This window comes from Hyperolius riggenbachi, chromosome 5, assembly GCF_040937935.1.
Source record: "Hyperolius riggenbachi isolate aHypRig1 chromosome 5, aHypRig1.pri, whole genome shotgun sequence".
NCBI classification, from domain to species: Eukaryota; Metazoa; Chordata; class Amphibia; order Anura; family Hyperoliidae; genus Hyperolius; species Hyperolius riggenbachi.
The window spans coordinates 308,116,703-308,141,780 of NC_090650.1; the positions used below are offsets into that span (position 1 = coordinate 308,116,703).

Here is a 25,078-nt window from a genome sequence, read left to right on the forward strand (position 1 = left end):
GTAGCGATCGCGTGGCTGTAGCCGCGCGATCGCTCGTTAATTAGGCTGCAGCCGGCGACGCAGTACTGCGTCGCTGGTCCTGCAGCTGCCACTTTGCCGACGCACGGTATAAGCGTGCGGTCGGCAAGTGGTTAATGAAAGAGAATGGGAGCGATTTTAAAAAACGCTAATTGATCGCAAAACGCTCAGAAAAGCGCTTCTAGTGTGAATGGGCCCTCAGACATTAAAGGTATCCCCTAAACAACTTTGGTTCTGTTCAGATTCTCTCCATGACCAATGCCGGACCACACACAACTGGCTTTATCATGCCAGGCAAATAAAATATGCTCAAACATTGGGAGCACTGAGTTAAGCTAAGCACACACGGACCAACCTGCAGCCAGATTATCATCTGACTTTAGTCTGTCGGATGACAATCAGGCATGTGTATGCGTTCAAACAACTTGATGAGCAACTGATAACAGGGTTTGCCCAATCCAACTATTAGATCTAGGTTAGTATGATATTGTGCAGTTGGTTGAAAGACTTGTACTTGTTTTGAATGTGTAGTCCGTCAGTCCTCTTGCGTGCGCAAGTATGTTAATTGAGTTGGTTGTTTAGTCGTCTAGGCTTAAAGATGGCTGAGGCGGACGAAAATAAACAGGTAAAACAATCTTTGCTCCAGATTTTTAATTCAAAATACATTTTGTTTGCAAAGTTGTAAATTTAAAAACAGGAAACGATTTTTAAAAATGTAGACAGTTTATCGCATCATTATAACACAACTGAAAAGTGCAAGGAATGGAAAAAAGATTGCCCTCAAATGAAGGGTAACAGTAAGAAAAACTAAATTCACGCAAATATTTTTCAAGCAAACTTGGTCTTTTATAGTCTTAAATACCACAATGTAGCAAATGTCCTGACACCTTCTGTTAAATTATTATTTTGGGGAAGATTTACTAAAAGAAAAGCACCCCGAATTCTAATTCAAACGTTCAGGGCCAGTGCACACCAAAAAGCGCTAGCGTAATTGGAAACGTTCAGCGCTTTTTGAAGTGATTTTTCAGAGTGATTCTAGGCATGTTCCTAGCGATTTTCTAATCATGCCTACTGATTTTAGGAGCGTATTGGTGTAGTTTTTTTATTTTTGTTACAATAGAGCTGGAACTGAACCGCTTCTGTAACAAAACCGCTTGGAAAATCGCTCTGATCTAGCGCTTTTCAGAGTGATTTTCCACTTTGCTATACTTAACGTGTACCAGAGACGAGCTGTTTAAACAATCTTTTTACTTACACGGGGCTTCCTCCAGCCCCATAAGCATGAATGCGTCCCTTGCAATCCTCCTGAGTGCCTCCGTTAAGCCGCAATCTTCTCCTGTATTTGGCTCAGTGACGTCAGCGGGGCCTTCTGCGCCTGCGCAGACCTTCCCGGCTGACGTGAGTCAGACTGAACCAAGCAACGGGGGTTGATTGCGGCTGAATGTAGGATTGCGTGAGCACTGCGGGAGGATGGCAAGGGACACATCCATGCTTATGGGGCTGGAGGAAGTCCCGGGTAAGTATAAAAAAAAAAAGTTTAAACAGCTAGTCTGGGTCAGATTAACATTGAGGCCGAATCACCTCAGAAAAGTGCAGAAATGCCGCAGGGCGTTTGCGTTTGGGAGAAAAGCACATAGCTCTGGTGCGATCCATGTGCATCAGCCCTGAGTTGGGAGCAGGGAGCTTTTACGGGAGTGCCCCATCCTATGACCTTATTCACCCTTCACCCTGTTACAAGAAACAAAGTGGGTCTTTTCTGCACATAACAGGCTTTATAGAATGCTAACACAACTGGCCAAATGCTGTGAGGAGAGAAAATTTGACTTCAAGCACTTGATCAGGTTCCAAAGGGAAAAAAACAAAAACAAATCTTTTTTCACAATTTAACAAGGTATTAGAAGTGAAGACCGGCAGAGTAAAATTCGCTCTCTTCACAGAATCAGATTTGATGATCTACACATTGCATTTTGGAATCACAACCTGAAATTCATTGCCAATTTGATGCTTTTTACATTGACAAACTACTCACCTGAAACTATTAAATTCATACTAAGTGAGGTCTGCATAAAATTATACTTCCTTTGTAGCCCCACTAGTTAGATCCAGGGTTGTTCCTCATCTAGCTGCTGTTCCTGCCCAGTAGCATACCATAAAGACTCGCAACTACACCATGTGTTTGACGCTAAACTTTATTTCCATCCTTTAAATTGATAGATTTCTTACTTTCAAATGTTAATATGAAGAAAAATGAACCAGGATATAATGGACCAGTCTGGGTTGAATTATAAAACATTTTTCTTATTACATTTTTATGGCATGCATGACAAGGGGTGTGGCGAGGGCGTGATCAGGGGTGTGGCTTAAGTGTCCCTCTTTCTAATCTCAAAAAGTTGGGAGGTATGATATTACGCCACACACTCCCTCAAAATGTACTGACTGCAGAGTGCCCAACCAAGCAGTCTCATTTCCCCCTATACACACACAGATATCTCATACCCATAATGCAGTGACTAGAGTGTTCAAAGGAGAATCTTGCCACTAACACCTTCCCCTCCCCTGTTTTTAATGCATAGCATGCAGCGGTGTGTGCTAGAGGGGGACTCGTATAGCTACTGCTTCTGGTTTAAGTTATTGGTCTCTTCCGACTGGCTGCTACATGCTAACATGTTCTGCAGTCCTGCCACTGTGTCTTCCATGTGCCTTTGCTGCTGTTGTCATTCAGCCTTCGGCCAAGCACCTACTACAATACACTATCGCTTGTGCTTTGTGTAAGCATTTAGTAAGTGATTTGAGGTGCGTTTTCTGGTAGTTTAGGTATTGTAATGAGCCCAAACACTCACAAAATGCTGCATGTCCTGTGATTGCAATTAACCATAATCGCAATTGCTCCAGTGGGCTCAACACCATAGACGTGGTGCCCCGACACTGGAAGCAGCAAGTAGGTGAGCGTTTACCCTTTCTTATCGCTGCTTGCAACTCTGCAGGGGAGGGAGGAGAGGAATCTAGTCACCCAGCGGCAGGCCAGATTAACAGTGTGTGTGTGGGCCGTAGTTTGCCCAGCATTGCCATAGACTTACATTAGCAAAACATTTTTGAAAGTGCCGGCAAGTGTTGGAGCTCCAAAAATGCTTAATACAGCGCTCTAGTGGGTCCCAGGCCTCATTCTGAGCACCACTCCCCACTGCTACTATGCTATAATAAAGCTGAATATCCAGAGAAAACCCAGAGAAAGGATAACAGCAGAAGGACCCAGAAGACACAGCAATGGGATCTGGAAAATGTGGGTGGGCAAAAGTCAAACTGAAGAGACCCAAAGTGCAAAACCAGAGGCAGGTAGTACAATCAACCTATAGCATGATCCCCATTGCACACTTCTTTGGGGGTGGGGCGCAAAACTTGCTAAGGAAGAAGGGGAGGACCTGTGGTGGTGGACTGATAGAAGTGCAATGACAAGGTGGGAGAGAGCAGAGGAAGGCAGATGCAGTCAATGCATCGCAGGAGGCATTCAGTGGCTATACTCAAATTGGTTTAGATTTGAATATATATAGAATATAATTCAAATTATAATAGGCAAAAAAAAAAAAAACAATGGGAAGGACCTACAAAGAAATTCACTGAATGTATATTATAAGTACAGGAAGGGCTTATAGCCTTTCAGTTTTATGGTCATCTGTGTTAAAGGACAACTGAAGTGAGAGGGATATGGAGGCTGCCATATTTATTTCCATCTAAGCAATGCCAGTTGCCAGGCCCTCCTGCTGATCCTCTGCCTCTAATACTATTAGCCATAGTCCCTGAACAAGCATGCAGCAGATCAGGCGTTTCTGTCATTAATGTCAGATCTGACAAGACTAGCTGCATGCTTGTTTCTGGTGTTATTCAGATACTACTGCAGAGAAATAGACAGCAGGGCTGCCAGGCAACTGGTATTGATTAAAAGGAAATAAATATGGCTGCTTCCGTGTACCTCTTACTTTAGTTCCCCTTTAAGGAGGTAACCTTCCTAGGGTAAGAGCTAAACTTTCATTTTTTATTCCCTGGGGTTCATTCTCCATATAATCCTTTGAACTTGTGTTATACAAATCAAAGTTGATAGCAACAAATTACCCACATTGCTCCTGTCACGGCTTCTTCCAAGTGAGCCAAGATTGACATAGTTGATAAATTCTTCCCTCAGTTCATGAATGGTTTCTATCAGAGCAGGGACAAGGTCCTCCAGCACCCAAGGCTGAGACACTAAAGTGCGCCCCCCCATCCCTTTCCACCCCAGCCGTCACACACTGATTGCTATTAGACTAAGAGGGCCACAGGGCCCACAACCTCCCCAACACCTTAATATCTAGTTATCTGGCTTGCAGTCACTGCTATGTATCCCCTTTTCTTATTTCTTTCTGCCTCATACACAATTAGGAATGACAGCTGAATGAATTGTGCGCCCCCTCCTACACTGCGCCCTGAGGCTGGAGCCTCTCCAGCCTATGCCTCGGCCCGGCCCTGGTTTCTATCCCAGTGAATTCTCTACAAACTGTACTAAGAATACACATCAGATTGCAGAAACTGAACTACAGGAGACCAGCAAGGATAAATCGTACTATCAGGGACACAAATAGGCCTCAATTCACCATTTTGAATTCACTAAGGTGTTATATATTTATCGAATGTTTTATCAATAAAAAATTCCATAAATCTATAACACCTTGGTGAATTCAAAATTAGATTTTACGCATAAGGTAAATTATCAAACGTTTGATAAAGCTTAGTGAATTGAGGCCATAGAGATAAAACACACATTGTTATACTTATTGTGGCTATAAACTGGTCGATTTTTTTACTTTGATTATTATAACGGATAAATGAATCGAATGGCTCAAGGATCGAGTTGTCATTTTGATGTAGAATCGATTATCAGCCGATTTCGGATAGAGTTCTTAAAATGAATCGAGTGTGTCAGGTTATTTTAGTAGATGGAATAATAGAGAGCTTTTCATTATGTATTCGATCGACCTTTACTTGATCTGATTCATTAGGGTGCTTATTTTGTGATTGAAAATAGCCTCTGATCAATTAAAGGTGTAAAAATGGACCAAAAATCGACCCTAGTGTATGAGCAAAAAAAAAAAAAAAAAAAAAAAAATTATCGATTCATGTTCGATCCATTCATTTATCTTGAATCAATTCTAAGAATCGATAGGTCAATCGATCGTCCTATAAACAGACCAGTGTATGGCCAGCATTACTCATGCTATCACACAAGCATTTTTACTCAATAAAATACAATTACATTTGACCTTTTTGTAATGATCTAAGAGAGATCTGGTGTGTGTAGCTTAGTGCCCTTATTCCATGCCTGCAGTTGTAAATGGTTAGCAACACCATCTTCAGCTCCAAAAAGAAGCTGGAAAGTATTCAAGGTGTGCTATTGCTGTCTGGGCAGGCCTTTCCCAACAGGAGGTGGGAAATCAGGTGTCAACACTATCTACAGCAGTAACCTTGGAGTGAAGGAGGGGGGGGGGGGGCTGGGGAGAAAAATACCCCAAAGCAGCCCCACCTCATTTTCAGCTTCTTTTTGTAGCTGGGAAATAACACCCCTTGTTAACAATATGGTGGATTGTTGGAGTTGGATAGGCGGTGCTAATCCACAGTAGTTGATATCCGTATCTGAAAATCTTGCTTGAAAGGTCCAGGTTAGGCCTCATTCACATCAGTGCCATTTCTGTGCACTTTTCACAGTGCATGGCCCTGTGCATTCTGCAAGGTATCGATTTTTCCATGTAATTTAATGTGCCTGGTTCACATCTATGTGCTGCGCAGAGCTGCGTTACAAAAACGTAGTGTTGCATGCATTTCTGTGCGATGAGCTGTAAAGTACACATCAATGCAAGTGAATGGGTGCGCTTTTTTAGCACATAGAAGCGCATGCGTTTTTTTACCTCTAATTGTTTTCATATAAAAATGTGTGTTTTTTTTTCCAAAGCTTTGACAACTGCTACAATAAGCAAAACATAGTTACATAGTTATTTGGGTTGAAAAAAGACATACGTCCATCGAGTTCAACCAGCAGTTCAACATGCTTAAAAAAGGCACACCGCAACGCACTGAAATGCTTACTATAGCACGCACAAACAAATGCTTTTTTTTATCATCCGCTTTTACACGTTTCTCAACGCACCCAATGTGAAGGAGGCCTAACTTTGTTGATGCTCTTTGGGAACAGATATCAGTATCTACATACAGTAATTACAGTTATTGAAAGACTACTAGCACAAATTAAAATACACCCATATGACATACATTTCTCCCAGAGCAAAATGCACTATAAATTACTTTTTCTCCATATCGCTATCATGATGATGAGTAGTACAAATCCGACAGGTTTTGGACTAGTCCATCTCATCATGGTGAATTTTCAGTGTTTTCTTTACTTTCAAAAGCAGTTTTGAAATAGCTGTTGCTCAAGGAAAAAAAAAATAAAAAAGTGTGCAAACTAGTAGGGAAGCTGGCCGGGATCATAGGATAAAGGATATACTGAGAATCCATGTTAGTCCAAAACATTTAGATTTTTTATTACCTACTTTTTCATGGTAGTATGGTTCTTCCTACACTTTGCCTTAATTTGCTCCCCCCCACAGTGAAACTAGTGGTTGGGACATCGGTTAAATGACATAACCTGTAAAACATATAATAAAAACTACATACATTGTAAACTATATAACACAAATTTTACACCAGTTATAAAAATACATTCTGTGAATGTGAAATGGTATTCATCCATCTAAAATCATTCAATAATATCAAACTATATTTTAAAAAAAGAAAAACGGGACGTATTCTCTTTCTGTATGGCAGTTTTTCCAGGTGTGACGGCCCAAGTAGACAGTGGTGACACAGTTTTTCTCTTCATTGCAGATCTTGTATTTGTGAAAGCAAAAAGTTTTATGCAGTGGGCAGCAAAACACTGACAGGTCAGATGACCATAGCCTCAAATCATGCACTTAAAGCACTTCACTGTCTTGCTGCCATAGTCGATACAGTCCGGGCCAACGCACTGACAGCATGCATTGTGAAACCATCGGTATTTAGAAGCTCCCATAGACTCACAGAAGCCCTTGCATTTGTGGCAGGACATACATTCATCAGCGTATACCACCGTGCACATGGGTTCTGCAAAGAAGACAATAAGAATATTACAACTCATGCCTTTTTTGCCAAAACAACAGTCTTAAACCTGCAAGACTTTACAAGCTAACTCCCCAATATAACCGCTGCTGAACTTTCACTTACTGTACTGTATTCTCTGCACATAAAACCAAAAAAACAAAAAAATGAAAGGGAAAAAAGTTAATAAGCATGATTCATGCTTCTTGATTGTTACTGGACCTGGTCTTGTTTTTAGTGGCTGCTTAAAGTCTGAACCATTCTAACTGCCAAACCAGTGTGTCTGCCAATCTCCCAGTGCAGGCAGTAGGAGAGGAAAAAGTGCTTGGCTAACCTTAGCTGACAAATGTTATACCACTAATCATAGTGTTTACAAAACTGTAGGCTACCAAATACATTTATACATAGTTTGTTTATATCAACAAGTTAACTTAAGGTGCAGGAAAAAGAGCAGTACATTGCCTAAAGTATTGTTCTTATTGCTTTCACAATTATGTGTGTAGACAGGGCAGTTTCTAGGCTAAATTTCACCCAGGGCGAGGGTGTAAAAATCGCCCCCCCCCCCCCCACCGTGGAGCCAGGTATAGGTGCCCACAGTATAGCTTAGCTACGTAGGTGCCACCAGTATGTGTTAATTAGCTAGGTGCCTGCAGTATAGGTTAGATAGGTAGATGCCCCCAGTATAGGTTAGATAGGTAGGTGACTGCAGTATAGCTTAGGTAGGTAAGTGACTACAGTATAGGTTAAATAGGTAGGTGACTGCAGTATAGGTTAGGTAGGTAAGTGACTGCTGTACAGGTTAGATAGGTAGGTGACTGCAGTACAGCCTAGATAGGTAGGTGCCAGTATAGGTTAGGTAGGTGACTGCAGTATAGGTTAGGTAGGTAAGTGACTGCGGTATAGGTAAGGTAGGTAAGTAATTGCAGTATAGCTTAGATAAGTAGGTGCCTGCTGTATAGGTTAGGTAGGTAAGTGACTGCAGTATAGGTTAGGAAGGTAAGTGACTGCAGTATAGGTTAGGAAGGTAAGTGACTGCAGTATAGGTTAGGAAGGTAAGTGACTGCTGTATAAGTTAGGTAGGTAAGTGATTGCAGTATAGCTTATTAGGAAGGTGATTGCAGTATAGCTTAGATAAGTAGGTGCCAGTATAGGTTAGAAAGGTCGGTGCCTCCAGTATAGCTTAGATAGGTAGGTGACTGCAGTATAGGTTAGGTAGGTAAGTGATTGCAGTATAGGTTAGGTAGGTAAGTAACTGCTGTATAGGTTAGGTAGGTAAGTAACTGCTGTATAGGTTAGGTAGGTAAGTGACTGCAGTATAGGTTAGATAGGTAAGTGACTGCAGTATAGGTTAGATAGGTAAGTGCTGCAGTATAGGTTAGGTAGGTGCTGCAGTATAGATTAGGTAGCTAGGTAGGTGCTGCAGTATAGGTTAGGTAGCTAGGTAGGTGCTGCAGTATAGGTTAGGTAGCTAGGTAGGTGCTGCAGTATAGATTAGGTAGGTAGGTGCAGCAGTATAGCTTAGATAGTGCTGCAGTACAGGTTAGGTAGGTAGGTGCTGCAGTATAGGTTAGGTAGCTAGGTAGGTGCTGCAGTATAGATTAGGTAGGTAGGTGCAGCAGTATAGCTTAGATAGTGCTGCAGTACAGGTTAGGTAGGTAGGTGCTGCAGTATAGATTAGGTAGCTAGGTAGGTGCTGCAGTATAGATTAGGTAGGTAGGTGCTGCAGTACAGGTTAGGTAGGTAGGTGCTGCAGTACAGGTTAGGTAGGTAGGTAGGTAGGTAGGTGCTGCAGTATAGATTAGGTAAGTAGGTGCTGCAGTATAGATTAGGTAGGTAGGTACTGCAGTATAGATTAGGTAGGTAGGTACTGCAGTATAGATTAGGTAGGTAGGTACTGCAGTATAGATTAGGTAGGTAGGTAGGTGCTGTAGTATAGATTAGGTAGGTAGGTGCTGCAGTATAGGTTAGGTAGGTAGATGCTGCAGTATAGGTTAGGTAGGTAGGTGCTGCAGTATAGGGTAGGTAGGTAGGTGCTGCAGTATACATTAGGTAGGTAGGTGCTGCAGCGTGGTGGGAGCGGGCATAAGGCTGGTTTCACACCAGGACGTTGCGTTTTAGGGGACGTTAAGGTCGCATAACGTGCCCCTAACGCAACGCCTGGTGCTCTCCGATGTGGATGTCAGAGTGAGCCGCATTGTGCAGCTCACTCTCGCGTCCGTGATGCCATGATGCGTACTCTTGGACGCATGCGTCATCACGTGGTCCCGCCCGGCCAATCGCCGCACAGAGCGGCCGCTCCAGGAAGTAAACACTGCACGTCACTGAGTGCAGTAAATATTAATTAGCTATGTGTCTGGCCGCTCTCCGCTCCTCCCCAACATTACTGAGCATGTGCAAGCAGTCTAAAGCGGCTCTGCCGCTTATAAAGTACTGCATGCAGTACGTTGTTTTATGGCGCAGCGTTACTAAGAAACGCAACGTGGGCACTGTGAACAGCCCATTGATTTTTCATTGCTGTGCGGTGGGGTGCGTTACAGGCTGCTCTAACGTGCGCCTGTAACGTCCCACTGTGAAACCAGCCTAATAGTAATAACTCCCCTTTTTCTTCAGCAGAATAGCCAATCCCACTCTGCTTCAATGTACTTCCTTTCCCGGCATCTGCCTCAGTAACAGTGCCCCCTGTGTTGACATGCGGATCATTATCACAGAGGGCGCTGTTACTGAGAGATGGCGGGAAAGGAAGTACATTGAAGCACCGTGGGATCGGCTATTCTGCTGAACGAAGGTGAGTTATTACTATTATACCCGCTCCCACCGCCACAGCGCCCCCCTCAGGCCGCAACAATCCAGCGCCCCGGGCGATTGCACGTATCGCACGCCCATAGAAACGGGGCTGTGTGTAGACATCCGTGCACATTTTATGCATAACAATACACTAGAAGTAAAAAAAAAGGTTTAACGAGATACAAGCATACAGCATTTTGAGTATAGTGTGAAACAAGTGTTTCCATGGCTACGTCTACCATCTATATTTTAGTAATCATAAACCAAAAGATTCAGTTTACGCCAACGCCTAGAAATCCAGTGTTTTCATACTGGATTAATGTTTTCCTTATTTTTACTCCTGTGCAGATACACCAATGGGAGGGATTGGTTTACTATTTATTTCCATTCACCAATGGTTGGACAATCAGCGGCTATGCATTTATATGCAATTACCAGACACGCAAAAACAGATTCTAAAGTAAAAATTCTGTCTACCTGAGGCATGCAGTCATCTAAAAGAACTCAAAGGAGACACAACTGGGGAGACCTGGTGACAGAACAAACCATTTGGTCCTGCAGAAAAGCCGCTACTTGCTTCCAGCAGCTATAGATTCCTTGTATAAGATTATATAGGAGACCAATTTGATGCCTGCATTGGCCCTCTAAAAGCATCTGCATAATTGGGGAATTAATGTCTACATGATGGGTGGGGGACTGAGCCCTGAAAGCGTGTATTCATTGGATATAATGGAATAGTCTGTGTATTTTTAAAATTCTGCAATCAGCAAAGCACTGAAATCCCTCCCCTAAAAAAAGCATCCCAGTGTGAACTAGCCCTACTAAGATACAGACTGTTTTACTGCATAACAAGGCCTCTAATGGGCAGAAATTTCCAGGAAGAAGGGTTTCAAGGTGTGCCCCAGATGTTTGTATGTGCGTGCACATGTACTGTATAACAGAGACAGGGCTGGATTTATACATTTTATTCCCCTAGGCCACAGGAGTAAAACTCCAGTCCTCAAGGGCCATATCCATGCCAGTGTTTAGGATGGGCTGAGAAATGTGTTTTATTTGATGAACACTACTTTTCCGGATTCAGTTCCATCAATTAATTTGAGCTGCACCAAAAATGTGTGAGGACCTCATCCCTCAAGGACTAGAGTTGGAGATCCCTGCCCTAGGCCAACTTTCTTGTAGCTCTCCCGCCACATGAACCAACCACCTTCTTCTAGTTGTAAAATGAAAAAACAGGAGCTCCTCTTTAAAGTGAACCTAAACTGAGAAGGATATGGATCTTTAATTTTAACCTCCCTGGCGGTAATCCCGAGCTATGCTCAGGCTAGCTGCCGGGAACTCTATGCAGAGTATAGCGCACAGCGGGAGCTTTTACCCACCTCCCGGGGGATCCAGACGCCAGTAGCCATTCTCCTTCCTGTCCTCGGAGGCTCTGAATCACTCTGGTGAGATTGCAGTCATTGCCTCCCCAAAGTGTTACAGCGTCACCCGGAGGACGGAAGTAAAACTGCAGCGCTGGAGCCCAGGGAGGTGAGTGAGAGAAGGGGCTGCTGCTAGCATTCTGGCAGCATGATTCTTTTCCTTATTTTAGGGTCTGAAACCTTTTAAAAAGACCCTAATATCCATAAATCATACTGCTTATGGAATTATCTGCCATAAGCAGTCATGTGACATGGGGGGAGGGGTCAGATTACAATTTGTGATTAGACATAAATGAGGGGAAATTAAACAGGCTGAACTCTCTAAATACTGTACATACAAGGTGCATTTCTCTATGTATTTCTTCAGTCATGTGCAAGACTTCAGGTCTACTTTAAAATAATACAAGTTGCCTGACTCTCCTGCTGATCCTGTGTCTCTAATACTTTTAGCCACAGCCCCTGAACAAGCATGCCGATCAGGTGCTCTGACTAAACTCAGACTGGATTAGCTGCATGCTTGTTTCAGGTGTGTGATTCAGCCACCACTGCAGCCAAAGAGAACAACAGGACTGCCAGGCAACTGGTATTGTTTAAAAGGAAACATCCATATCCCTCTTAGTTTAGGTGCACTTTAAGGTAGAGCTGCATGGGTGGCTGCTCTCCTTTTTTCCATCTTGCTCCCTTATTTGCAGAAACCTCATTTCCATGTCTTTGGGCAGTCACTGGCATAGGTCTGTGTTGTCTTTCCAGAAATCTGGCCTAGAAGATACCTAATGTCAAGAAAGAGGAAGCTTTTTCTCCGCTTCTTGAACGGGTGACAGAATTACTTCGGTGACTACATATTTTGTCCATTTCTTTGGGCAGGGGTATAAAAATAACATAAAAGACGACTATTTGCTTTCCGTTTTCCTGTCCAATACAATTTGTACGACACTGTGTGAGGTGACTTGGCAACCAAGAAAAATAAAACATTTAAAAAATAATAGTGACTTTACCACTGGAAAATATGACAGGAGCCAGGCACAGACACTTGGCAAAGGCCAAATCCTGTGGGTGGCTTTGGGACAGCAGCCGCATGCTGTGCTCATGTGTAGGATAAGTATCATGCAAAAACACCCATGCACAGAGTAAGTTTTTACTGGTTTCCCAACATGCAGCTATTTATTTTCTCTTCCATGACAGCAGGAAGTTCTTTCTAAAGCGTTTATTGTGCAAATAGTGCATCACCTCCAGAGTCACAAATCACACCTGGTCTCTGGGTCATATTAGGACATCCTGAAAGAATACAGCTCTACAGCTAAAATCCAGGTGGTCAGGATTTGGTAGGGAAGATAAATACAACTGCCCTTAGTCACAAAGTAAATATTAGTCTCTCTGCAAAAACACTTTCATATAGTCTATGAATTATAAGCTTTGAAAGCATCACCAATTCAAACGGCATGAATTAAATCATCAACATGCTCTATAGTGCTGCTTATATGCCAACAAAACAAATGTAATCAAGATGCTCTGCTACCTTCTATGTATTCCTACAATCCAGATATGGTGCACCTAAATGAAGCACTGTAAATAGTCTAGGACTAAATCAGGCCATACACTGGCTCGATTCGCGGCCGTTTCGACAGCAGATTCGATCCTGGGATCGAATCTGCTGCCAATCGTTCGCGGTAATCGCAGCCGCCGATCCGATTTCCTCCGAAATCGGATCGGTCCGTCGATCGCGCCGTGTGGGAAATTACCCTCGATCGCCCGCGGGTAAAGTGCGCGTCGCTAGCGGCGGCCGATCCGATCAAGTATACATTACCTGAGGCTGGCTCCCGGGCGTCTTCTCCGCGCTGCACGGCTCTGTTCCGGCTCCATCCATCCCGGCGCTTCCTGTGTCACTGCAGTGACCAGGAAGCGCCGGGATGGAGCCGGAACAGAGCCGTGCAATGCGGAGAAGATGCCCGGGAGCCAGCATCAGGTAATGTATACTTGATCGGATCGGCCGCCGCTAGCGACGCGCACTTTACCCGCGGGCGATCGAGGGTAATTTCCCACACGGCGCGATCGACGGACCGATCCGATTTCGGAGGAAATCGGATCGGCGGCTGCGATTACCGCGAACGATGTATACGGGGGGGGGGGGGGGGACAGGCGGCAGGAGCAGCTCAGCAGATGGTGAATCGGTTTCAGGCTGAAATCGATTCACAATCTGTTTGCAGTAAAGGCAGCCATACGATCCCTCTCTGATCAGATTCGATCAGATAGGGATCTGTCAGCTGGTCGATCTAATGGCACATCGACCAGTGTATGGCCACCTTTAAAGGGGAACTTCAGCCTAAACAAACATACTGTCATTAAGTTACATTAGTTATGTTAATTAGAATAGATCGGTAATATAATCTCTTACCCACTCTATTTTAAAAGAACAGGCAAATGTTTGTGATTCATGGGGGCTGCCATCTTTTTGGTTGAAAGGAGGTGACAAGGAGCAGGAGACAGTTCCAACTGTCCTGTGTTCTGATCACCCCTCCCAGCTGCCCACCCTAGGCTTCAAATGTCAAAATGTAAAAAAAAAAAAAAAAAAAAAAAAAAATGCACCAAAACAGCAGAACGAGAACAACAAAATCAGAAATCCCATCATGCTTTGCACAGCATCAGGGGAAAAAAGCCCGGGCAGTTTTCTTCTGTGCAGCTAAAAATGAGGCTTGTATAAGAGAAACAGAGTTCTGATGCTGTGAAACTCTTAAACACCAGGTCTTTTCAGTGCTGCTGAGTCGATTTTTAGTCCGGAGGTTCACTTCAACACCCCTGGGGGTACTCTGGATGGGTTCAGGGGGTGGCTGAGCTTATGCTAATCTATTAGGCCTGGAACCCACTGCAAAACGCAATCGCTAATCGCAAGCGCTAGCATTTTGTATGAGCAGTTTGTAAGTGGTTTAATGAGCATTTTAGGGAGCGATTTTAAAAAGTATCAATTTGCCAGTGGTTGTGTAACGATTAGCGTTTTAAAGACTGATTGGTCCTTTCAATTAATTTTAATTTTGTTACAGTGGGCAGTAACTTGAAAACGCTAGCAAAATCGCTTTGTGTAGATTTTGCTGAGCGATTACTCCAGCGATGATATACTTTACATTGAAGCGCTAACGCTCCCAAAATGTTGCAAGTCCTGCGCTTGCGATTTTATGAATCGCAATCGATCCAGTTGAAGTTGCCCCATGCATTAACAGTAGCTTAGTAAATCCGATATAAATAGGCCCAATAAAAGTTTTTAAGTGAATTAGAGGCATATAGGATCAATAAGACCACTTTGGCTATCATTCATAAAGCATTTCCGCATGTGGAAATGCTTAATACCGGTGACTTTACCGACCACTCTACAAAATCCCCATTCATAAAGGCTCTTTCCGCATGAAAAGCTGACAGAGCGATACATTTCCGCCTTGTGCAGAGTTTTTCTAGATTTATCTAGAAAAAGTTACAAACACGTCCATTCATAAAGATTAGAGCAAGCGGTATGCAGAAGGAAAATACTGCTTGCTCGACAGTAGCGATAGGCGGGCGGATTACGTGTAAATGAATGGGACGGACCTCCCAAGCAGCATCAGATAGAGGAGCGCACGGAGGGAATCGGGCATCTTTTATGTTTCCGCATGTCTTCCGCCACGCTACCGCCAGCTTTCTCCAGAAAACCTCCGCACTTGTATCGCAACAGGCAAGTTTTTTATGAATGACCACCCTGAAGTCTTAAGTACCGATTGCGGAGAAGAACGGTGTTTTCCCGCACTACCGACTGCACCTTTATGAATGATAGCCTTGTATGCTCACAGAATTAACAGAGGGATGGGGGTCCCTAACCTAATTTGCTGCTATATAGCAGTTGTAATGGACAATTGGTTTTCCTCTCTAAAACTAAAAATGCCCCACTTGGCTTTTCTTTGAAATGCCCAATTGTTCGCCTATACACTACTCAGGCTGCCTAAAGGTCTGCATCCCCACACTAAGCCTTCTTATGCAATGCAACTTACAGATTTGGGATTCAGTGAGATATTCGCAGTATTACAGTCACCTTACCTCCCAGGGGCCCCAATACAGCAAAACCCTCTTTTTTGCACCTGGAACAGAAGGAGGAGAGGATTTTCATTTTTGGAAGATCCATGGGTTGACCACTGTTTCTAACCTCGAGTAGCAGATCTATTTTTACATGGTGTGAACTGATAAAAGTTTCAAATACTGCAGTACAAACTCTTCAGGTCTCTTCAGCTGATATGGTCTTTGTTCACTTATTGAAGACATGAAGTTCCCCTTGACATCTACCTTATTTAAGGATATATGACTAGGGAATCCAGATCGCATGGGTTTGATCTCTCTTTTATACTCTGTTACGTCAAGACTTGGGAGACAAAGGGGATCAAACAAATGTATAGGAATGATTGGAATGGCTGCTAAAGTAGGATAGCAAAATGCTCAACAAATTTATATGCCCTGAAATCTTCGCACACCTTCCTAGTGTTGGTACATGGTCCCCTCTAGACTTTCCAAAATATACCGTAATGTAGATAGTGTTTTAGATTGTGGTGCAGAGGGCACCATGTACCACCTTTAGTGGTCATGCACAAACCTAATATTTTGGAGTAGAATCTTTGGCTTGCTACATTCTTTAATTCACTAGGTGGTCCGCAAGAATCCATGGCTCACCTTATTTAATGAAAAGACAAATTGGCCATTTTATTCCCAGTTTCTAAAATGATAATTGTTTGTAATTGTAAGAAGACCTCACAAATATTGTTGAGGTCAAGAGAATAAGAAATAATTTAATGGTAAGTGAAAAATTAACAAATATCGTTAACATGTAATTGCTCGATAAACAAAAAGGAATTTAGAAAAAAGTGTGGTGGCCCTGGATTCTATTAGAGTTCCTTGAGGCAGAGAAGGTTACCTTCAAAAACATTGATCATAACCCGCAGCAGCACTCAGACTGTGCAGAGCCCCCCTCCCGCAGCAGCTCTAGTCTTCCATGTGCAGAGTCCCCCTCCTGCAGCAGCTCTAGTCTTCCATGTGCAGAGTCCCCCTCCCGCAGCAGCTCTAGTCTTCCATGTGCAGAGTCCCCCTCCTGCAGCAGCTCTAGTCTTCCATGTGCAGAGTCCCCCTCCTGCAGCAGCTCTAGTCTTCCATGTGCAGAGCCCCCCTCCTGCAGCAGCTCTAGTCTTCCATGTGCAGAGCCCCCCTCCCGCAGCAGCTCTAGTCTTCCATGTGCAGAGCCCCCCTCCCGCAGCAGCTCTAGTCTTCCATGTGCAGAGTCCCCCTCCCGCAGCAGCTCTAGTCTTCCATGTGCAGAGTCCCCCTCCCGCAGCAGCTCTAGTCTTCCATGTGCAGAGTCCCCCTCCTGCAGCAGCTCTAGTCTTCCATGTGCAGAGCCCCCCTCCTGCAGCAGCTCTAGTCATCCATGTGCAAAGCCCCCCTCCTGCAGCAGCTCTAGTCTTCCATGTGCAGAGTCCCCCTCCAGCAGCAGCTCTAGTCTTCCATGTGCAGAGCCCCCCTCTCGCAGCAGCTCTAGTCTTCCATGTGCAGAGCCCCCCTCTCGCAGCAGCTCTAGTCTTCCATGTGCAGAGTCCCCCTCCCGCAGCAGCTCTAGTCTTCCATGTGCAGAGCCCCCCTCTCGCAGCAGCTCTAGTCTTCCATGTGCAGAGTCCCCCTCCCGCAGCAGCTCTAGTCTTCCATGTGCAGAGTCCCCCTCCTGCAGCAGCTCTAGTCTTCCATGTGCAGAGCCCCCCTCCTGCAGCAGCTCTAGTCATCCATGTGCAAAGCCCCCCTCCTGCAGCAGCTCTAGTCTTCCATGTGCAGAGTCCCCCTCCAGCAGCAGCTCTAGTCTTCCATGTGCAGAGCCCCCCTCTCGCAGCAGCTCTAGTCTTCCATGTGCAGAGCCCCCCTCTCGCAGCAGCTCTAGTCTTCCATGTGCAGAGTCCCCCTCCTGCAGCAGCTCTAGTCTTCCATGTGCAGAGCCCCCCTCCTGCAGCAGCACTAGTCTTCCATGTGCAGAGCCCCCCTCCTGCAGCAGCTCTAGTCTTCCATGTGCAGAGCCCCCCTCTCGCAGCAGCTCTAGTCATCCATGTGCAGAGTCCCCCTCCCGCAGCAGCTCTAGTCTTCCATGTGCAGAATCCCCCTCTCGCAGCAGCTCTAGTCTTCCATGTGCAGAGCCCCCCTCCTGTAGAAGCTCTAGTCTTCCATGTGCAGAATCCCCCTCTCGCAGCAGCTCTAGTCTTCCATGTGCAGAGCCCCCTCCTGCAGCAGCTCTAGTCTTCCATGTGCAGAGTCCCCCTCCAGCAGCAGCTCTAGTCTTCCATGTGCAGAGCCCCCCTCTTGCAGCAGCTCTAGTCTTCCATGTGCAGAGTCCCCCTCCTGCAGCAGCTCTAGTTTTCCATGTGCAGAATCCCCCTCTCGCAGCAGCTCTAGTCTTCCATGTGCAGAGTCCCCCTCCTGCAGCAGCTCTAGTCTTCCATGTGCAGAGCCCCCTCCTGCAGCAGCTCTAGTCTTCCTTGTGCAGAGTCCCCCTCCTGTAGAAGCTCTAGTCTTCCATGTGCAGAGCTTCCCTCTCGCAGCAGCTCTAGTTTTCCATGTGCAGAGCCCCCCTCCTGCAGCAGCTCTAGTCTTCCATGTGCAGAGCCCCCCTCCTGCAGCAGCTCTAGTCTTCCATGTGCAGAGCCCCCCTCCTGCAGCAGCTCTAGTCTTCCATGTGCAGAGCCCCCCTCCTGCAGCAGCACGAGTCTTCCATGTGCAGAGCCCCCCTCCTGCAGCAGCTCTAGTCTTCCATGTGCAGAGCCCCCCTCCTGCAGCAGCACTAGTCTTCCATGTGCAGAGCCCCCCTCCTGCAGCAGCTCTAGTCTTCCATGTGCAGAATCCCCCTCTCGCAGCAGCTCTAGTCTTCCATGTGCAGAGCCCCCCTCCAGCAGCAGCACTAGTTATCCATGTGCAGAGTCCCCCTCCAGCAGCAGCTCTAGTCATCCATGTGCAGAGCCCCCTCCTGCAGCAGCTCTAGTCTTCCATGTGCAGAGTCCCCCTCCTGTAGAAGCTCTAGTCTTCCATGTGCAGAGCCCCTCTCTCGCAGCAGCTCTAGTTTTCCATGTGCAGAGCCCCCCTCCTGCAGCAGCTCTAGTCTTCCACATGCTGCCCCCCATTTGCCGAATTCCTTTATCATTTAAGTTTGACCTTCTATGCTGCAGATGTCCCCTATGCCATGTTCTGCCCCCTCCACTTAGATAGCAGCTTTCTTGACCATGGCTAAAGTAACCTCTGTGGAGACCCACCCCGACTCCTATGGAATAATCCCAGGTTCTTCAGCTGAACACACACACACACACACACACACACACACACACACACACACACACACACACACACACACACACACACACACACACACACACACACACACCTTTAGTTTGGGACTCTAGGCACAGTTTGTGTAATGCAATACCCTTTTGATATACATGGATTACGTTTGGCGACCACCTGCGTTATTGTTTATTGTAGCATGTACATGAAGTTTTGAGTCAGTGTAAGCATACTTTCTGGACGTAACACCAAGAATTACAAGCATTCGTCCAGCCTTCTGGGTTTTTTTCTTTGTTAGGAGATCAAACAAGGGATTTAATAAATGCCTAATATGTTGCATCTGTCTCTCAACTTCCTCTAAGGAGAGAGCTGGGACTGGTTAAATTCCAGCATCTTGCTGTGAAATAATGTGATACATGAGCACCGCCAGGGTAACATGAAAAGCAAAGCCTAATGTGCAACACAAGCAAGCCTTGGGGAGGAGGGGGAGAGGGCACCTAGCAAGCAGCTGAGCTGGGGGGAAAGCCACAGTGTAAACTGAAAGCAATACAATAGACAAATATATAAGCATGCTGCATGTTACAACCAGGACTAAAGGATATTCTGTCCAAAGTGAATCAGTTCTCCAATGCCAGTGTCAGACAATTAAAGGGGGAAAGGTAGCATCCAGTGCAGCTCTCTCAGCGGTGGGATTTGACAAGTGTCTGTATCAGAAAGAGGTGAAAAACCTGCAACAAAGCAATTACTGCATACTAAATGTCTAAGCTACAGCCATCTTCACCGAAAGCCCTTAAAGTAATACTGGCCCGTACATGTATATTTGTTTTTCAGCCACTTCATTCACTTTGATAGAATCTGCTGGAGATCTAGTGCACACATATTTTGCAAAAACTTTACTTATCTGGAGCTCTGAAATGACCATGTATGAAAATTAAATAAATCTCAGTCTTCTGTAACATGCAGTTGTGTCTCCCAACTCCTTATTGCCTACATAGCTCTCCAACCTACCATCTATGCATAAATCAGTCCCCACATATCAATGTTAGTACTAGCAGCATCCACAATTCAAAGCCAAATTGTGTACATGTGGAAAACACATTACCAATGAAAAGTGCAGCCATCACCCAGAGTTTCCGCTTTGGTTCACTTAGTAAACTTAAGCTTGCGTTCTCCTTTTTCTCCTTTCTGTGCATCAAAGAGTAACCTTCTTACAGCAATAAAAGGACTGTTATCAGTCATCAAAGTGAAAGCAAGGATTTTATTTTAGGCGCTTTTTTCCCTTAAAGGGATACTGTAGGGGGGTCGGGGGAAAATGAGTTGAAGTTACCCGGGGCTTCTAATAGTCCCCCACAGACATCCTGTGCCCGCTCAGCCACTCCCCAATGCTCTGGCCCCGCCTCTATTTCACTTCTGGAATTTCAGACTTTAAAGTCTGAAAACCATTGCGCCTGCGTTGCCGTGTCCTCACTCCCGCTGATGACACCAGGAGCGTACTGCGCATGCCCAGTATGGTCTGTGCCTGCGCCGTGCACTCTTGGTGACATCAGGGGAAGCGAGGACACGGCAACGCAGACGCAGTGATTTTCAGACTTTAAAGTCTGAAATTCCAGAAGTGAACCGGAGGCGGGGCCGGAGCATCGGTGAGTGGCTGCGCGGGCACAGGATGCCTGCGGGGGACCATTAGAAGCCCCGGGTAACTTCACCTCATTTTCCCCCGACCCCCCTACAGTATCCCTTTAACCGCTTGCCGCCCGCGTCACGCCAGTGGGCGTGGCCGCGGCGGCAGCCCCAGGACCAGCTAACGCCAATTGGCGGAAAGTCCTGGGGCAGCAGTTTACGGGAGATCGCGCGCACTGTGGGCGGAGCTGAGCTCCGCCTTCGCCGCTCGGGAGACTGTTACACCGCGAAACCGCCGTGTATTTACATGTGCAGCGCTGCGATCAGCAGCAGCGCTGCACTGGGGACAGCCGTGTGACACGGCTGTCCCCATGGGGGACAAGAGAGCGATCGTCTCTCATAGGCAAAAGCCTATGACAGCCGATCGCCGTGATTGGCCGGCTGGGGGGAGGGAGGGGATTTAGAAAATAAAAATAAAAGAAAATGTCAAAAAATATTTAAAAAAACAAACAAATATTTATAAAAAAAAAATAAACACGGGGGGGGCGATCAGACCTCACCAACAGAGAGCTCTGTTGGTGGGGAGAAAAGGGGGGGAGATCACTTGTGTGCAGAGGTATACGGCCCTGCAGCTTGGCCTTAAAGCTGCAGTGGCCAATTAATGTAAAATTAGGCTGGTCACTAGGGGGGTTTACCACCATGGTCCTCAAGAGGTTAAAATTAAAAACAACAGGAATCTCTTCTGATGAGAGGTTACAGCTGCAGAGTATGACCTTCCTGTCCAATTCTTCCCTGCTCCCTGCGTATTAACGCATGAAACCCACTCTACACTTTCCCCAAGTGCATTTTTAAAGCAGACCTGAAGAGAGAGCGATATGGAGGCTGCCATATTTTTTTCCTTTCAAACAAGCACACATCTGAAATCACCATACAGCTTATCCAGTCAGACTTCAGTCAGAATAACCTGATCTGCAAGCTTGTTCAGGGTCTATAGCTAAATGTGTTAGAGGAGGATGATTAGCAGAACAGCCAGGCAATGTGCATTGTATAAAAGGACATCAATATGGCATCCTCCATATTCCTCACAGTTCAGGTGTGCTGTAAGAGTTATATAAAAGAGCAGTCAGAAATGGTTCCTTATTGCAGGCAAGACATGATCTTGAGAGGTACACATGGTGTTTATAAACATATGGGGGAGAGGGTGGGAGGAGTTGAATGCTTTCAATTAGTAACCTGCTGGTGAATTACATTTTATTTTTCAGATGAACTTTAATGCTCTTCATTACACATCACTTTTAGTAAATCAGGCTCAGTGTGTTCATTCATCATAGATTCTTGTTGTCCCCATGTGCTCCCTTCAGCCAGATGTTTGGCTAGAGATGTAGATGTCGGAATCTGTTATTACAATGCCCTCCAATACACCCTAATGTTAATAAAAACATTTCTGCATAAACCGGCATGCACTACTATTTTAAGTTTCGGTGCTTTGCAAATGTTATTTTCTGCCAGATTCTGGACTACCTGCAGTATGCGGTGAGCTTAAAGGGGCCCATACACTCAGCCGATTTTCTGGCCGATCGATTGATCGTTTGCAAATCGGTTGGCCAATCGACCGATCGATGGCCAATTTCGATCGATTTAGATGGATTTCCATCGAGCTGGCAGGATGGAAAATTTAGGTCGATCTGATGAGATTGCTTATCAGTTTGCATTGGCCTTAATGGAAATCTGATGGCAAAAAAATGCCATCAGATAGAATTCCAATAGATTTCAAACTGAAATCTATTGGAATTCTATCCTGGTAAAAAATGTTCTAAAAACGCATCAGATAGATCATCAGATGCATTTCTTATCTATCTGCTGCCAATCTGACGAGTGTATGGGCACCTTAAGACATTCTACTTCCCTCCTCAAGTCTTCCTCTGGTTAACAGTCTTCCTCTTCATTGTTCTGGACATAATCATCACTAATTATGTTGTTTCAGGGGGGAGAAGCTTCAAGCTACCCCCCTCAAAAGATGGCCACCACTCCCTGTTAGTTCTGAGAACACGCACTGTGGGATGGTAAAGAGAACCATCTTGATAGACAGGGTGGCCACCCAATTATGGGCAAAGTGTCCGGAAGCTGTGGGAAACTACCTGAGAAGGACAGCAGTGCTTAGAGAAAACAAAATCTCTCCTGAGGAGGGCACTGGGGACTTGAGGTAGACTCCTTGTGGAAACAGGTTTACACTTTGTCCAGAGATTTTAAAGAGCTTAAAAACATGAGCCTGAGCTAGGGCTTTTTACTGTGTGAAATACAGCTTAAAGCGGATCTGAGATGAAAAACTAACTATAACAAGTAACTTGTCTATATATCTTATCTAAAGTTTAGATAGTTTACACAGCAAATCTAGCTGCAAACAGCTTTAATAGAAAATGATTACTGTATATTCCTGCGTATAAGACTACTTTTTAACCCTTGAAAGTCTTCTGAAAAGTTGGGGGTCGTCTTATACGCCGGGTGTCATTGATGCCGGGTGATACGCCCTATCCTGTTACCGCCTCTCAGATCTCCCTGCTGAGGGAGCGCAATCTATTCTTCCATACCACTCTGATAAACAGGTAGACAAGGAGAGCTGACCAGTCTACTTAAGGAGAGTTGACCAATGCAGCAAGTCAATTGACTATATACTGTTATATACTGGGTAACACATACAGTACAGCACCAGTATCTGTTCATACACAGCACCAGTACATGATTTTTTTTATTTTTTTTTAATTTGGTGTGCGTTGGAAGAGAGGTAGTCTTATACGGCGAGTATATCCCGTACTCTATATTTTCACTGGAAAAGTTGGGGTGTCGTGTTATAGGCCCAGTCGTCTTATACGCCAGAATATACGGTATTTCTTCCTGTGATACAATGACAGCAGCCATGTTGTTTGTAAACATTACACAGAGGCAGGCTTATCTGTATCTTGATCACTATGCCTGTGAAAAAAACCTAATCCCCCCTCTGAAATCAATGGCTAGTAACACCTCCTCCTGCCCAGACAGAGCTCCCATGAGCCCTTGCTACTGCCAAGGCTCTCTGAAAACCTGTGGGCGTGGTTTATTTAGTTTATAGGGAATTAAGCTGGCCATACACTGGCCCGATTTGCCGCCGTTTTGACAGCAGATTCGATCACTGGGATAGAATCTGCTGCCAGTCGTTCGCGCTACACGCCGAATTTCGATCCATTTCGTCCGATCCCGTCGATCGCTCCGTGCGGAAAATTACCGTCGATCGCCCGCGGGTAGGGAGCGCGTCGCTAGCGGCGTTCGATTGCCCAATGACCGACGCAATAGAGCCGCATACATTACCTGCTCCGCCGGCGCGACTACCCCCGGGTCACCGCTGCTCCGTGTCCGCGCTGGTCTTCGGCATGCTTCAGTTCCTCCTGCCCGGCAGGAAGTTTAAACAGTAGAGGGCGCTCTACTGTTTAAACTTCCTGCCGGGCAGGAAGAAGCAAAGCATGCCGGACCTGGAGACCAGAGCGGAGACAGAGCAGCGGTGACCGGGAGGACTCGCGCCAGCGGAGCAGGTAATATATGCGGGGGGGGGGGGGGGGGAGCGGCGGCAGCAGCACCACCACAACAGATTGTGAACGGTTTCAGGCTGAAATCGGTTAACAATCTGTTTGCAGTCAAGGTAGCCATACGATCCCTCTCTGATCAGATTCGATCAGAGAGGGATCTCTAGGGATGAACTATAAACAATAGGAAAGGAACACAATTATTCAATGAGTAAAAGTTCACCTCGGATCCACTTTAACCTACTGTGCACAATGTATTGTGCATTGCATAAAAGCTACTTTGCATTCTTAATTTTTGTTATTGCCTGGTGGCTAACTGTGCAATGGTGACTTCCTGTCCTAATGTCAAATACAGCTTGGCTGGACTAAACAGTAGTCTGTTCTGTCCAAACTCCTCCCATTCTCCAAACATCACCCACAGGAGGTAGTCAGGGATCATCATGAGGTTTTGCACCATTACGTCACACACACACACACACACACACTGGTTTGGCAAGCAGGCATTAACAAGAAAAAAAAGTCCACATATTTAACACAGGAAATAGCAAAAGTTGCCAATAAAAATACCCAGCTATTCCAAACAGTTGACAGTCTATGCAACTTATCTTGCCAGAACCCCAGCATCACCTCTTCAAAGGACTGACTTGAGAAATTTTACCACTTCTTCACAAAGTCTCCTCTACACAGCGTGTCATTCAATTACGATGCACAAAACCCAATTAGAGCCATATAATAGATGCAAAAACAACTTAACGTTGTGATCTCACTTCAAGGTAATTACTAAAGGAGGCATTTCAAATATTAACTTTCACAAGACTACCTGCAACCTGAACCCAGTTCAGGTTGAATTGCCCTTATCAGCTTTTCACAAAATTGTCAATCGTTTCTTGCAAGCAGGGATGTTCACATCTGTCTGAAAGGAGCAGGCCACTACTCAAGAATCCATTATTTGGAAGGCCCTCTATGCAGGCCTTCCAAATAAAGACCTGCACTGCCTGCAGTTATAATAGACTATTGCTGTAAAGGTGCATACACACGTCCAACTTTATGCCGGATTGTCGTTTAACCACTTGATGACCCAGCCTTTACCCCCCCTTAAACTGAACCCGAGGTTGGTTTGAAGAATGTTATATGCATACAGAGGCTGGATCTGCCTATACAGCCCAGCCTCTATTGCTATCCCAAAACCCCCTAAGGTCCCCCTGCACTCTGCAATCC

General features: G+C 45.4%; 1 protein-coding gene across 1 annotated transcript in view; it reads right to left on the bottom strand.

The window, feature by feature from the left end:
* Positions 1-713: 713 nt before the first annotated feature.
* The window catches only part of TWSG1 (twisted gastrulation BMP signaling modulator 1), a 113,655-nt gene continuing 89,290 nt past the window's right edge, over positions 714-25,078 (bottom strand). The window contains exon 5 of the mRNA XM_068237174.1: positions 714-7,179. Coding sequence (XP_068093275.1) covers positions 6,998-7,179 — 182 coding nt within the window. The 3' untranslated portion in view covers positions 714-6,997. The remainder of the gene's footprint in view (positions 7,180-25,078) is intronic.